Source organism: Rhinolophus sinicus, linkage group LG03 (assembly GCF_036562045.2).
Source record: "Rhinolophus sinicus isolate RSC01 linkage group LG03, ASM3656204v1, whole genome shotgun sequence".
In the NCBI taxonomy this organism is placed as follows: domain Eukaryota; kingdom Metazoa; phylum Chordata; class Mammalia; order Chiroptera; family Rhinolophidae; genus Rhinolophus; species Rhinolophus sinicus.
Window position 1 is genome coordinate 140,563,041 of NC_133753.1, and position 16,039 is coordinate 140,579,079.

Genomic DNA, 16,039 nt, shown 5'->3' on the forward strand with positions numbered 1-16,039 from the left:
AAGAAGCGCTCTCCGCCCTGCACGAGGCCTCGGAGCCCAATTCGGAACCCAACCAGTTAGCCCCGCCCACTTCCTAGGCCCCGCCCGCTGGACGAAGAGCTTTTTATCCCTTGGCAGGCGCCGTAGTTGTCCAACCTGCTAGGTCTGACTCTCTGCGCGGGCTGGAAGTACGCAGAGCGGCGCACGGTGGGTGGGCGGATCTGGTGCCTTCTCCGACTAGCTCCCTGCCTCTGCAGTTAGACCCCCCCCCGCCCCCCCAGTTTGGGGAAGGGTCGCCTTGTAGGTCTCCAGTGGTCCAAGCGTTAACGCCTTCCTGTGCTGCGGCTACTGAGGCTGCGATTCCTCCAGCGCCCGGGGGCGGGCAGAACAGCCTCTGCTCTCTGCGGATCTGTCGTGGGAGTAAAGCGGCCACGACAGGCAGTGTCTAGGTGCCGCCTTCCTCCTAATTCTACACCCCGCATCCCCCGCACCCCCTGCACCACCCGCATCCCCCTCCCCCTCCTTGCTCTGCGCCACCTCCCTGGCTGCGGGCAGACCGCTCCACACCGCCGCAGAGCCAGGAGCCTGGACAGCCTGCGGGAGGCACACACGCCCACACTCACCCCTCCTGGCTGCACCTCTTCCCAGCATGTCGGCGCTCGAGTGGTACGCCCACAAGTCCCTGGGCGACGGCATCTTCTGGATTCAGGAACGCTTCTATGAGTCTGGCAACCGTGCCAACATCTGGCTGGTGCGCGGCTCCGAGCAGGACGTGGTGATCGACACGGGCCTGGGGCTGCGCAGCCTCCCGGAATACCTGTACTCCTCCGGCCTCTTGCAGGACGGCGGGGCCAAGGAGGACGCGGCGTGCCGGCCGCTGCTGGCGGTGGCCACCCACGTGCACTTCGACCACTCCGGTGGTCTCTACCAGTTCGACCGGGTGGCCGTGCACCACGCCGAGGCCGAGGCACTGGCTCGCGGGGACAACTTTGAGACCGTGACCTGGTTGTCCGATAGTGAGGTGGTACGGGCGCCCAGCCCCGGCTGGAGGGCCAGGCAATTCCGAGTGCAGGCGGTGCAGCCCACCCTCATCCTGCAGGATGGTAATGGGCCCTCATGGGCGCGCGCTGTCTCATTAAGGGAGGGGGTTGGGAAGAAACAGTCCGAGGGATGCATGTTGCAGATGTGCGTGACTGTAAGGGGGCTTGTTTTGCTACATTTCAGAAACACCACTTTTGTTTCTCCCTGCCCTGACACTCGACCAGAGCCAAGGCCATCGCCTCCTTCCCTACCTGAGACTAGCTCTGGCGCGGTGTAGCAAAGCTGAGTACTCCAATGAAAGCCGGCCCCACCCTCTCGTCCGTTTCCTCTGTGAGGTGTAGTAGTAACGCCACAGACTTGTGACTAGGAATTTCCCATTCTTTTCCCGTACACCTGTCAGACATTTCCAGGCGCTTTTCTAGAGAGAAGACTTTTAAGGAATAACGCCTCAAGGAGAGTGCATGTCATGCTGTCTGCTTTTGCGAACTGCTGACTTAATCTGCTCGGTGACCGCCAGCTATGAGCAATTCCCACCTGTAGGTTTAGAAAGCCATTAGAGAACAGTGGTTGCCATCTGCTCTTGCATCTTTATCTTCCAGATAGATTTCTGTTCTTGATGTTGCCTCACCAGAGAAAGAGCCAGATAGGGTACATAAAAAGTAGAATATGTCTGAGTCTTACATTATGATAGCTATCTGGTCTGGTTGAAAGCAAGGCCTGGGAAAGATTAACACGGAGATTACTGCAGGTGATGGTTAAGTATGTGGACTAATGCATAGGTAGCCCTGGGCCTCTTAGGCCCCATAAAACATAGAATAGGGTTCAGAGAGAAACTAATGGAACAAAATACGAGTAGGGCCCCAGTCCTCCGAACACTATGCAGGCACTTAAATAATTGAGCTAATTGGACACAGAAGCAATATTTGTATATCAATTCCTTTTTTTTCTTTTTAGAATACTTTTGTTGATTCCATTTTATTCTCTCAATATTTGAAGTGAGGTGGCTGATAGTGACAAAAGCTAGGATTTGAACCAAGGCACAATATATCAAAGCATGCAGATCATACAAAAATCCTACCGCATAACTATATTATGGTAATTCCAAGTAGGATGTGAAACCCCCTTTTCCCACTCTATCTTGAAACCATTTTAATTGCCAATTTAATTTATTAAAATATTCCTCGAAGAGGTAGCAAAATCCAATTACTGCTATATAATACCCTCACTTTATGACCAACCAATATGGCAAATAATGAAATATTTTACGAAAATCAGTTTATCTTACAAGTGAGATTCTGATCACTTGAGATATAAAAAATATAAAGCAAGATTCTATGTCTCACACCCTATCCAAAGTCTTTTCATTTAAAATTTATATCTAAGGGTTAAAAAAAAAAACTGGTTGAGAGGGGAATCTTATATTACCTAACAATTTGAGATGAAAAAAGTACATTTACATTAAATGTACTTTTAATTACTGTATATCTTGATAGAACTGATACTTTTAGAGGTAAGATTTCCATGCAGTTGACAGATATTCAGAATAAATTATTTCTGTCATCCAGACCAAGAAATGTTTACATTATTTAAAATATATTTAAATTGTCTACACAAATAAATTACTTTTTGATTTATTTATTTTTCTCTCTGCCAGCAATAGGAAATCAATGGTGAAACTGATAGGAATTGATGTTTCCTAGATGAATAGTCTAAGCAGGCCTGAATATCATACCTGAGATTACACTGCCACTTTGGGAAAGAGCTGGGAATAGAATCCAGGTTTCCAAAATCCCAGTTGATGCTAGAATTATAGCCTTATAATTATAATTAAAGCATTTTGGAGCTGCAAGGGGCCTGCAAGCTACCTGTTTGGTGCTTTAAGCCTTTGAAGGTATGAAAAGAAAGCTTTATATTTACCAGACACTTTGAAGGTGATAATACTATGTTAAATCAAAAGTTGTTTTTCACTGGGAACTGGATGCCTCACTCTGTCAAGTAGTATCTAATTTACACTTTTCTCGAGAATGTTAATTTCCTTATTGTCTCTTCTGAATGGTGTGGTCTACTAACTTGCTATCTTGCTATGTCAGGCATTTTAGTCACTTTAGTCATAATCCTTATGCCTGGAAGGAGAGAGAAGATATTTATATTAAAATTCATACACAATTACACACACACACACATCTGCAGCACATACCTAACAGCGTAGACTCTTCATTGCTTTGGTTAGAACATGGAGGGGGTTGAAGTCATTAAATTTCATTTAGGTGAATTGATTACCTGTGTTAGAGAAGCATAAATATATGCACTGTAACCCAAAAGATGACTTGTAAACGAGGGACAAAGAGGACAAGGAGAAATCATCATCCAATGCATCATCTTTGATGGAAAACAACTTGTCCTACTACCTGTGAAATGGTATCTTCCTCTAAGAAGATTGTGATAAACCTTAGATTGCTAGAGCACATTCTTCTTGAATGGGCACACATTTTGCCTATTTTCACAATATTCAAGTGATATGAATGAAGTGCAGGCATTTTGGCTCCTATTAGGCATGTTTAAACAGTTTCCCAGTGTCACCGAGATGATAAAGCAGTTGTTTCAGGTGGACTTGAATCATTTGGGGACGTTAAAAACAAACAAAAAAATAGATTCCAGAAAGGTAGCAAAATGAACAGACATGTCTAATTTGACTCCCTTCCAAAACCCCATTAAGACTACTGTAAAGGGACCATGGTTTGTTCATTTTAAGTATAAATCCACATTGACTGACGAACTCTTTGGGATGCTGGACAGGTGACAACTGAGTTAGCAGTTTTATCCTATTCCAGCAATGGGAAATCAAGAGCCAATCCAGTTTGCACTGCAGGAGCCTTAAAAGGAATTAACAGCAGCAGGTATTTAGTGTGGGCAAAGGGAATAGTACTACTAAAATAAGTAGTATGGGTTGAAAACGTTTAAGAAACTATTTAAACTCTAGAACCCTTCTTCCTAAGTTTATGGCCATCCACTTAGTTTGTTCTCCGAAGAGAGTAAAACAGGTTTCTTGATTGAGAGATGCCAAGTGCTGTTGAGCTCAGGTCTTCAGAATGGAAAATAGGAAGAATAAGCGTGTGTATGTGTATTTTCAAAATGGAAAATAGGAGAAATAAGAAGGAATAAGTTGCGAGTATACAGAAGGTGCCAAAAAATGTATACACATGTTAGGAAAGGAAAACTATTAAAATTATAATATATACTGACAATGAAAGATGAATACAAGTCGCTTTGATTTCTACAATTATAAGAGGTGCTCAAAGTGGTTACCATCAGCGTCCAGACACTTCTGGTTACGGTGAACTACTGTTTGAGCAACGTTGACCAAAGTGTCCAGATGTATACATTTTTTTTGGCACCCTGGTATACATATGTATATATTTCCTACTCGTTTCCTAGACAATAAGAGCCAGGCCTTTACCCCCTAAATAGGAAATTGGAAGAATCTTATCTGGGATATCTGCCCAGCCATACAGGAAAGACTAAGATGCTGATCCCTCAGTAATCCTTGGCTTGATATCTCTACAGTGAATCTTAGGTCTCTAGGCCCCATGCATGTGTTTCAAACAGCCTTTTCATCCCCTACTCTTAAACAGGCAACCAAGCATTATGAAAAAATCTGGGAAAATCCTGTAACAAGATCAAATATTAAAACAGCATAAAGCAACTACAGAGGGGAGGACTATCATTAATATCATTAGGGGATAACAAGCTATTGTATATAAGACAGCTAAGAGACAATAGAATGCTTTAAATGTAAGCAACAGACAGAACAACACACACACACACACACACACACACACACTCACACGAGTTCTTGGAATTTCAAATGTCAGGAATTAGTAGAAGATCTGGAAGATTAAGTTGAAAACTTAACAAAAAGAGCAGATAGACAAAATGAAAACTAAGAGAGGACCAATAGAGGACCAGTTTAGATAATCCAACATTGGAATAAGAGAGTATAGATAGAATGAAGAAAGTGAAGGAAAAGAAAGCATAGAGATAATTCAAGAAAATACCCCACAGGTAAGGGCTGTAAATTTCCAGATTGAACGAGCCAACAGAGTTCCTAGCACAATGGATGAAAACACATCTAACCCAAGGCAAAGTATTGCAAAATTTCAGAACGCTGGGAACCAAGCCTCTAGAAACTTTAAAACAAAAAAAGATAATCTATACATATCATAATGGCTTTGGAGCTAGAAAAGATGTGCTGTCTTACTTGAATAAAATTGATTTCCAACTTAGAATTCTACATCCAGTCCACTAATAAAGTCTCAAAAAATTATTTCTCACATTCTGTTATTTAGGAATCTACTGAGATATACCTTCAGCCTATTTATTCCCTTCAAAACGACATTCCCTTCAAGAAGACATTGAATACAGGAAACAGGAGATCTGGTGCAGGAGAAAAAGGAAACATCAGAATGATGACAAAGTATGATACTCTGACAATGATAATATCCCAGGCAGAGAGGGCTCCCAGTTGGAGCAGTTGAGTCATTACTCTTGGAGGGTGAGAGGATGAGAAATATATACGTGTGTGGTGATTGATGATAGGTGGAGACTGAGGGGTAAAGATCTAAAAATCCTTATATTTCATAGTGGAAGCCAGCAGATAACATCTTCTAAGAAACAAGAAATGGTAATACATGAATAAAATGAGAACAGTTTAATTGGTAAATCAAGAAATGGAGTATAAACATTATTTAGAGAGAACTACACTTAGTAAAGGCAACTACCAGGAAAAAAATAGCTAAATCTGTTGAAAGTGGTTGCCTCTTGGGAGCAGAATTGGAGACAGAGTCAGAATGGGGCAAATAACTTTCTTATGTTTAAGCCTTTCTGTAATATTTTATTTGAAATATGCACATATATGTTTTGACTAAGAATGAAATAAAAATAAAAGATTGGGGATGCCAAGATGAGAAAGGGTAGTTGAGAAGCCAAGAGAACTCTAGTGTGGCTGGAGTCTGGTAACACGTGGGTGAGAGCGAGTGTTTGGATGGATAGTGTGTGTGTATGTGTATTATATATGGATACATTTCATGGACAGTTCTGGTTCTGATAAGAAAGGTTTTGATGAAATGCTATATATCAGCATTATAAGCATATGGAAAGCATTTATAACGCCACCAAGTAATGGCAGATGTCATGATATTCAGCCATTATGACCTTATCAATTGTTTATAGTTGGTATCCATTTTGATAGGTAGGACTTACGTCTTTTCTGTTGCTAAATATTTTGAATATCACCTGAATATAACAGAAGATTAATAAGACTACACTGATAATTCTCTAGATTTCTTTTTTAGGATCAAACTTCCATTACACCCTTCCTTTCTGTACACTTATTAAACAATTGGTCTCCAACAGCTCTAGTAAGTCAACTTAGCTATAATTTCTTTACCTTACCTGCCAATCATACAGTAAGTGGCAGTGGTTTCTGATCCCCGGAGACACTGTAAATCTGGAACAATTATCCTGTGAAGGAATCTGGCCCCTTATGACTGGAATGCTGGGACATTTGGGAGTGTCTGATCCAAGTGTAATTAAAGACAAGACCAGGACAATCCCTGGTCCCACCCCTAGCCCCATTGATCTATTTTGTGTCACTGTAGTTTCATTTTTCTGGAAATTTTCTATAAATGTTATATAATATATAGTATTTTGTGTCTGCTTTCATTTGGCTTGTTTTCATTTGGTGTGTAATGGTCAGATCTACACTGACCATTACAGTAGCCACTAGCCACACGTGACAATTTAAATACAAATTCAAATTAATTAAGATTGATTAAAATTAAAACATGAATAGATATGTTGTTGTATCTATTCATTCCTTTCTATTGCCTAGAAATAATTCATTTATGGATATAACATATCTGTTCATCTGTAGAAGGAAATTTGAACCTTTCTGGTTTGGGGCTCTTATGAATTAATGCTGCCATGAACATTTGTATATAAGTATTTGTGTGCATACATGTTTTCATTTCCCTTGATAGATACCCAGGAATGGAATTCCTGGGTCTTATAGTATGTGTATGTTAATTATTTAAGAATATGCCAAACTGTTTTCCAAAACAATTATACCATTTTGCATTCCCATCTGCAGTGTATAAGGGTTCCAGTTTCTCCACATCTTTATCAACGTGTGATTTTGTCAGTCCTAGAATGATTTTAGCCATTCTAATGAGTGTGTGGAGGTATTTCATTGAAGTTTAATTTGCATTTTCTTAATGATATTGAGCATCTTTTCAGGTACTTATTTGCTTTTCAAATATCTTCTTTGTTAAAGGGTCTATTAAACAAGGGTATGTTTTTGTCCTTTTTAAAATTGAATTTTTGTTTTCTTATTATAATGGTGTAAGTGTTCTTTATATTTTCTGAATTCAAGTCCTTTATCAGATATACAATTTGTAAATATTTTCTCCTAGTGTATGGCTCGCCTTTTCATTTTCTTAATGGTGACTTTTTAAGCAAGAAACTGTATAACTTGAATGAAGTCCATTTAGTCATGTTTTCCTTATGGTTTATGCTTTTTGTGTCATAGATAAGAGCTCTGTGTCTAGCCCAAGATCATAAAGATTTTCTATTATTTTTCTAGAAGCTCTGACATTTAGGTTTATGATCCGTTTTGAATTTTTTGTTAATATTGTGATGTAAGGGTTGAGAGCTTCTTTTTGCTTTGTTTTTTTGTTTGCATTTGGCTATCCAAAGTGCCCCAGTCCAATTTGTTGAAAATGTTATCTTTTTATCCACTGAATTACCTTGGTTGACACCTTTGTCCAAACTCCATTGACCATATATGTAAGTGTCTCTTTTTGAACTCTGTTCTCTTCCATTAATTATGTATATCATTTAGCCAGCACCACACTGTCTTGATTATTTTAACTATTATAATTCTTAAAATTAGGTAATGTAAGCCTTTCAGTTTTTTAATCTCCTTTTCAAAATTGTTTTGGCTATTCTAGGTCATTTGCATATCCATATAAATTATAGAGTCAGATTTTTAAATTTCTACAAATAAGCATGTCAAGGCTTTGATTGAGATGTGGTTAATCTATAGATCTACACCGACCATTACAGTGGCCACTAGCCACACATGACAATTTAAATACAAATTTAAATTAATTAAGATTGATTAAAGTTAAAATTTTAGCTCCTTAGTTCCACTAGCCTTATTTCAAGTGCCATTTGGCCACATGTAGCTAGAGGCTACCATGTTGGATAGTGTTGATACAGAATATTTTGATAATCTCAGAAAGTTCTATTAGACATTGTAGCTATAGGAAAAAAATGAAACTTAATTACCATCTTAACAATTTTGAGTCTTCTGTTCAATGGAAACAGAATATCTTTCCTTTTGTTTAGATCTTCTTTAATTTCTCTTGATAGTGTTTTTATAGTTTTCAGTGTACAGCTATAACAAAACATCTTTTAGTGTCTGTTTTTGGTGCATATATAATTTCTATTTTTAATGTAGTGACCTAATGTATTTCTTCAGATAATGTACCTCTTTTCTCTAGCAATATTCCTTATTTTGTCTGTTATTAATACAGCCACTCTAGTTCTGTTATAATTAATATATATGGTGCACATAACTTTTCAATCTATTTTTGTCTTTGACCTTATAGTTCTTCTCTTGTAGACTGACTTATATCTTGCTTTCTTAAATATAGTCTGACAATATTTGCCTTTGATTATAGAGTGTTTATCCCACTCCTATTTAAGGTAATTATTGATATAGTTGTATTTAGGTCTGCCATTTTATTTCTGTCTCATTTCTTGTTTATCCCTCTGTTCTGTATTGTAATTTTTTATGTTTAACAAATCCTGATTATGGTATCATTTTAATTCCGCTTATCTTTCTAAGTATATTTGAGTTTTTCCTGTGTATGTTTGCACTAGAGATAACAGTATGAAACTTTTAACTTATGATGATTTACTTAAGTTAGTATTTATTTAAATCCAATAATGTAGCAAATTTGTAATCATATGGCTCAATTTCCTCCCACTGTCAAACAACTGGGAAAAAGTATGCCTTTTACCCTATTTGCAAGTTAGTAAGTTAGTCTGCCACAGTGTAATGGATTCTGACAGAAGACATGAGGTTCCTGGGTTAGACACTAAGGACAACTTATTTCTCACAGTACTAGCAGCAGCCAGAGCATCAGCATTTGTACCAAGTCCTCAAACCTTAATTCCCACAGGGTAACAAAAGAAGGGGTAAAAATACAAAGCGGTACACTAGAGCAGCATTCATGGATTGTGTCATTAGGATCCTGGTACCATGTATGTTCTGAAAAATTAAAGTTTTGGAGCCAAATAAATTTGAGAAACTATGTAACCATATCTCCCTGATAAATATCCACAATGTACATTAGCATATTAAAAGCTCTAAGAAGCCTTGCAGAAAAGAAAACTGCTTAATTTTTAAAGAAAGAGTATCCAAAATGAGTTGACCACAGTTATTATTTTTTTTCCTGTCTTCTCTTTTATGTATCATAACAACCTGCAGAAAGAATGTTCCACATTACTCACTTTGGCAAACACTGGTCTGGCAGTTGAAATATAGGCAACTTATTTTTAAATCATCATTAAGAAACATGGTATTTTATAAATAAAAGTAAAATAAGGGTCACCTTCTCAACCTCTTTCAAGCCATTTAATGTTCTTCTATTCTTTAAGTGATTGAAGTCATGTATGCAACATGTTTACCTGTATACTCTGTTTCCCTTTGTAGGGGATGTGATCAATCTTGGTGACAGACAGCTCACTGTTATGCATATGCCTGGTCACTCTAGGGGCAGTATTTGCTTACATGACAAAGACCGAAAGATTCTCTTCAGTGGAGACGTCGTGTACGATGGATCGCTGATTGACTGGCTCCCATACAGCAGGATAAGTGACTATGTTGGAAGCTGTGAACGTCTGATAGAATTAGTAGACAGAGGTCTGGTAGAGAAGGTGCTTCCTGGGCACTTCAATACTTTTGGTGCTGAAAGGCTTTTTCGACTGGCTTCTAACTATATTTCAAAAGCTGGGATATGTCACAAAGTTTCTACTTTTGCCATGCGCTCACTTGCAAGTTTAGCCCTACGTGTAACAAATTCTAGGACCTCACCCTAGTATCTATACCGATAATCTATTTCTGATTAATTCTATAAATTAATCCAATTCATTTTGTGCTGGTTAAAATGATTAATGGTGAGCATTTCAAAAAGTGCTATCATACTACTGTCGTATATTAGAGATAAAAGGTTGAGAATGAATAAGTCAAAAAAGAAAGTTCGTAGTTTATTTTTTTCTTTCTTCCAAGTAAGAAATCACTTAACTAAGATTCTAATTTGCCAAAGCTGTCATCCTTTAATATTTGCTCTATAAATGACATAAAAGTATATGGGGAAGCAAGGAGGCGTTTTTCAGTCAGAGGAAGACCTGTCCTTGCCTCCTACTTGTCTTATTTTATTTCCTAGGTGACTTAGGAAAAAAGGCATAAAGAGTGTTATGTTTATACTCCAAACTTAATATTTTTAGTATATTTTTTAAAGATAAAAGTTTTTTGATTTAAAATACATTAGAACTCAATACAAACATATGAACTAAGATTTAGAATGACAGCTAAAACAATCTATTGTTATGATACAGAAATTGTATGCTTCATTTTATTTATTCTTAATGTAATTATAGTGTACATTATATGTTGTGTAATTTTACTTACAAAAAGTACAATGTTTTATTGAAAAGCTTTAAATGTAAATTGCAGAGTGCTTCAGTAAAAACCTATTATATATTGTTTGTTATTATGTATGTGTAATATTATCAATCATAAAAGTGAAATTCAAATGTCTGTAATCTAATTACAAATTGTCAGATTTCTCAAAAGGACACTGTCAGGCAAATCTGAGAATATACACATTGAGAATACTTTTTTATTATATCCTATTTTAATATTAACAGCTATTATAAACAAAATTTTTCGTGTGAAATAGCCACTTCAGTATGTCATATTTTATCGTATCCCAACAACTATAGAGATCTACAACATCCTGATGTAAATCATTCTTTTACTTAGCATGACACATATGTACCACAGAAGTCCTTTCAAATTAATTGCAAAATGTGTTTTAGATATCACCTTAGAGTGAATTGCCTTTTTAATCCTGATTCACAACACCTATTCCTGTTCAGTATTCTTTGTCTTGAATGAAAAGAAGTCTACATTTGTAAAGTTATAGGAAAGATTATACCACCATTTAGTAAAATGTTTTGGTTTGGTGCTCTTAATAATTTATTTTTAAAACCTTTTGGAATATTTCATAAAGGTTTTAAAAAATTTTTTTCAATGCCTTTTTATTATTGACATGCCAAAAACCAAACTGGAATAGCTTTGGAAATCAGATTTTTAGTCTTAGGAAGGTCCAGCAATTGATTTCTGAAAAAGTTATGAAACTTTTCCTACCCTACACCCACCCAGGTTCTTTAGTCTTTTATTCATTCAACACACATGCTCATACACACAATCACATACATACATGCACAGCATTGTGCTCAACACTGTGGAAGCTTAAAAAGTCAAAGAGACTACATTCTAGCTGGAAGTAGAAGACACACAAAATATGAATAATATTATATGCAGGTTAGTGTTAATACAAATAACACGTGAATCAGGGACATGAATGGAAGGATGTGAAGTTTGGTCAGGGAAAGGTTCCAGGAAGAGGGATTTTTGAGTCAGATTTGGAAGGATGATTTGTTAGGTGGTCGGGGCAGGAAACAAAAAGATCCAAGAATAGGAATGGAAGCATTGCTGTCTAGAGTAGGCTATTCCCTGTGACAGTTTAAATTTAATTTTCAGGAATCTTAGATCTTCCAAACACCAAGTATTTAGCATGAGAAAGATGGGTTTGTGATTTTGTATATAAGAATCATCCTAATGACAGACAAGCTGTACTGCCACATGCCACCAAATGAACCTTAACTTAAAATCAGTAAGGAGGCCATGATTGTTCAAATGTAGAATATCATGGGAGTTTCTCTACGATAGTCATTCAAGGCAGGAGGTCTGTTTCAGTTGATAGTGCAACATCAAGAATATAAATTTGGTTCAGGGCAACTACAAACAATCACTTAATGAGCCTTAAATATAGCCATTATTTTTATATCAGTAGCACAAAAGAAAACCAAAAGTCCTTAACCGTGGACCATTTTATCATACTTCAGGACTATTTTTTTTTAGGCACTCATTTTTATTGAGAAATATTTAAACCTGATGAAGATTTTTCTTATTTCTTAAAAGAATAATTTTTCAAAACACGTTGATTTTATTTTTAAATTTCCTAATGATTTTTTTCAATTTTTCAAATCGTACCAAAACATAAGACTGTGATATTTGACTATTGCTTCAATATGAATAAATTGGGGAAAGGATCTATCATTCATATAGTGCCCATGCTATGAATTTTAAAACATGCATTATTTAATTTAATCCTGGCCCCAGTGCAAAGAAGTAATTGACCAGCCTACTACTATACAACTTTGGACACAGCTGGTAATTGAACATAGGTCTGTCTGCCTCTCAAACTGTGCTCTTTCTCTTATACCTGCATAATAACATAAAATTGGCAAAGTATATTTTTACTTTCCAAGACGCCACATGTGCCAAGAATAAATCAAGTGATGTTAAAGCATAATAATAACATATTTTAAAAAAAAGCTTTAAAACTATGTATTTTCACCCTGACAGTGACCCTTGTTGTAATTTATGGTGTTTGTTTTTTTCAGTTTTGTTTTGTTTTTTTAGAAATAATAGTATGTAAGTATAATTCAAAATTGGCAAAATGTAAGACATTTAGAAATAATTTTTATTATTTATATTGTTAACTTAATCTTTGGAAATTTATTTTCCTTATTTGGTGTTTCCTTTTAACTGAGAAGTCTTAAACAAACAAAAACCTTGTATGCTACCCTGATATAGTTGAGTAAATGATTATGTGTAGTTGTTCTTATATGGATAGTAATATGAATGTGACATGCACAAGTTGTCCCTTATAATTTTCAGATAAGTGTAAGTAAATATTTGTGTGATAAATATTAAAGTGGACATTTTATTTCAATCTGTAATTGGTGTTTTTTTATGATGTTAACCAATTCCCATTTGATTTCTTGCAAGGATATTTCCTATATGAAATGCAGCTTTGAAAAGCTTGTAATAAGATGTCAAATCCATGGACAAGAATAAAAAATCCAGAAACCAAAAAGTACCCGTACACAAGGTCAGACAATTAGTTCGGAACTCATCCTAGAAAAAGTGCTACATGCCTCACTGCTGAATATCACTGAAATGGTCACTTTCAAAGTACTCCGCTTGGGAAGCTATGCACTGATGCCAGCACCTAGTCCACCCTTCAAAGCAATTTAGGAACTCTTTTTTCTGGAATGGCCATCAGAGCAGTCGTCGCATTACCCTTGATGTCCTGAATGTCATCAAAATGTCTTCTTTTCAATATTGCCTTTATCTTCGGATAAAGAAAGAAGTTATTGGGGGCCAGATTAGGTGAGTAGGGAGGGTGTTCCAGTACAGTTACTTGTTTACTGGCTACAAACTCCCTCACAGACATTGCAGTGTGAGCTGGTGCATTGTTGTGGTGCAAGAGCCATGAATTGTTGGCGAAAAGCTCAGGTTGTCTAACTTTTTCACGCAGCCTTTTCAGCACTTCCAAATAGTAAACTTGTTTTGTTTTGTTTTGTTTTTTTAAATTTTATTGGGGGACAGTGTGTTTTTCCACGGCCCATCAGCTTCAAGTCATTATCCTTCAGTCTAGTTATGGAGGGCACAGCTCACTGGCCCATGTGGGAACCGAATCAGCAACCCTGTTGTTCAGAGCTCACGCTCCAACCAACTGAGCCACTTGGACGCCCCAGTAAACTTGGTTTTAACTGTCCAATTGGTACAAATTCATAATGAATAAGAATCTCTCTGATATCAAAAAAGGTTAGCAACATCATCACAACATGTTCAAGAACTTAATTGTCCAACCTTGTAAGCTTTAATAGTTAATAAATAATCACATTTCAAATTAATGGATAAAGATAGACTATTCAATATAAAGCCCAATTGTTGACGTGGGAAATGAGGCCACTCCCATCATACAAATAAATTCCAAATGGATTAAAGAATTAAGTGTGAAAAACAGAATCACATGTATATTAGAACAAAATTTAAATCATGTTTAAGACATTAGGCTAGGGAAGATCTTTATATAGAAACAAAGATCAAAATTCTATTAAAATTAAAATGTCTTAGAACTCAGATGCCATAAAGTTAAAAAGAGAGAGAAATTAGTAGAAAACACAACTTGTAAAACAAAAAATATTTTTAAAACAAATATAAAGAATGCCTACAAATCAATAAGGAAAAGGTAAACTATAGGGAAGGAAAGACCTTTTCTCTACCCTCTTAAGTTCTGTGGCTTGTCCTGAGAATTAAACTTACAAAAGATAGATTAACAGCAGCAAAGCATTCAAATTTTTTTTAAAATATTAATATTTTTACATGTACATGGAGATGTTCATATATAAGAAATGAAAACCCAAAGAAGTAGATAGGCTTGAGCCTATATACCATTTTAACAAAGAACAATAAATTGTAGACTGACATGACAGGAAAAAGGGTTTGGGCTTAGGGTTGGCAAATTGTGGGAAAGTGACTAGGAAATATATGGGGGGGCACTAATTAAACGGTTATTTTAGTAGGTTTGTTTATGCAGATTAATCTTGGTGTTGACTCCTCATCTCCAGTGATAAGAATGTTCTCTTCTTCCTGGTACAGGGAAGGCAACTTTCTCATGGGACATTTTATGTCCTGCATTAGGTAGAAAGGGGGAGGTCAGAGAGCCCTTCCTGTATTTGCCTTTTCTCAGGTGACTTCTGCTCAATCCACTGCCAAATCAATCAATATGCCAAAATGGGATATTTGGGGATGGAGAGTTCTGATCCCCTTCACTACCTATTAGAAAAATGGGTAAATTATATGAATAGGTTATTCATAGAAGAGGAACTACAAAGGGCCAATAAACATAAAATTATGATTAACCTCAGTAGTAATCAGGGAAATACAAATTTTAGTAATGAGATAGTTTAACCAAACTGGGAAATTTTGAGAATATGGAATGTTGGTAGGGGAAAGTGGATATTTGAATGCTGTGCTGCTAGGACTATAAAGTGCTACAGCCATTTGAGGGGACAATTTTGTAATGTGATTTGACACTTTATGATTTGGGGCTAAGAATGGAGGTTGAGCACACACCTTGACTTCTGCTCTTTTCTGAATCTCAGTAAAATAAGAGAAAAGGCATTTTAAAAAATGTCATGAATTCACAAGTACAGCAAGAATGTAAAGGAGACAGCAGCATCAACACTTTGGACACTGGAAAGCTGATAGATGACTGGAAACTGATTTGGCAAATCCAAGAAAGCTGAAAACAGGATTAAGGAAAGCCAAGAAACAATCTTATTACCACACAATCGCCTTTCTCCCCCCAAAAGGCTTAGAAACTGATAGTACCAGGTACTCTAGGAGTTGGGGTGAAAGTCTTTTTGATTCAAATTCTGTTTATGATATAGACTACCAAATCCCTTCCTACTTCTACATTACTAAGCAATGTCCTGTCCCCTCCTGGGGAAGATGGGAGGCTAATTTAGATTTACCATGAAATTAAGTACTCTCTAGCTTTCAGAGCCCAGCCTTGCAGGGCTCCAAGAAAACAAAGTTACTTTTTAGTTTTTCTCTCAAAGCTCCTAAATGGCATAAATTTTAGGCCCCACAAAACTGGGATCAACTCCAGAGGAGGATTATAGAGGATTATTATGTGGGGAATGTAAAACAGGATCTTTACTCAGAGGAAACCAGACCTTGTTAATCTTCAGTCCTATATTTAAAAAAGAGAGACTTAGCAAAGGTTTATGTACAGCAAAAGATTGT

General features: G+C 36.9%; 1 protein-coding gene across 1 annotated transcript; it reads left to right on the top strand.

Annotated features, from left to right (window-relative positions):
* Positions 1-178: 178 nt before the first annotated feature.
* Positions 179-13,172, top strand: MBLAC2 (metallo-beta-lactamase domain containing 2). Its single transcript, XM_019734241.2, has 2 exons — positions 179-1,082; positions 9,800-13,172. Exons 1-2 carry the CDS (start codon positions 629-631, stop codon positions 10,183-10,185), a joined length of 840 nt encoding a protein of 279 aa, XP_019589800.1. The 5' UTR covers positions 179-628; the 3' UTR covers positions 10,186-13,172.
* The last annotated feature ends 2,867 nt before the right edge of the window (positions 13,173-16,039 follow it).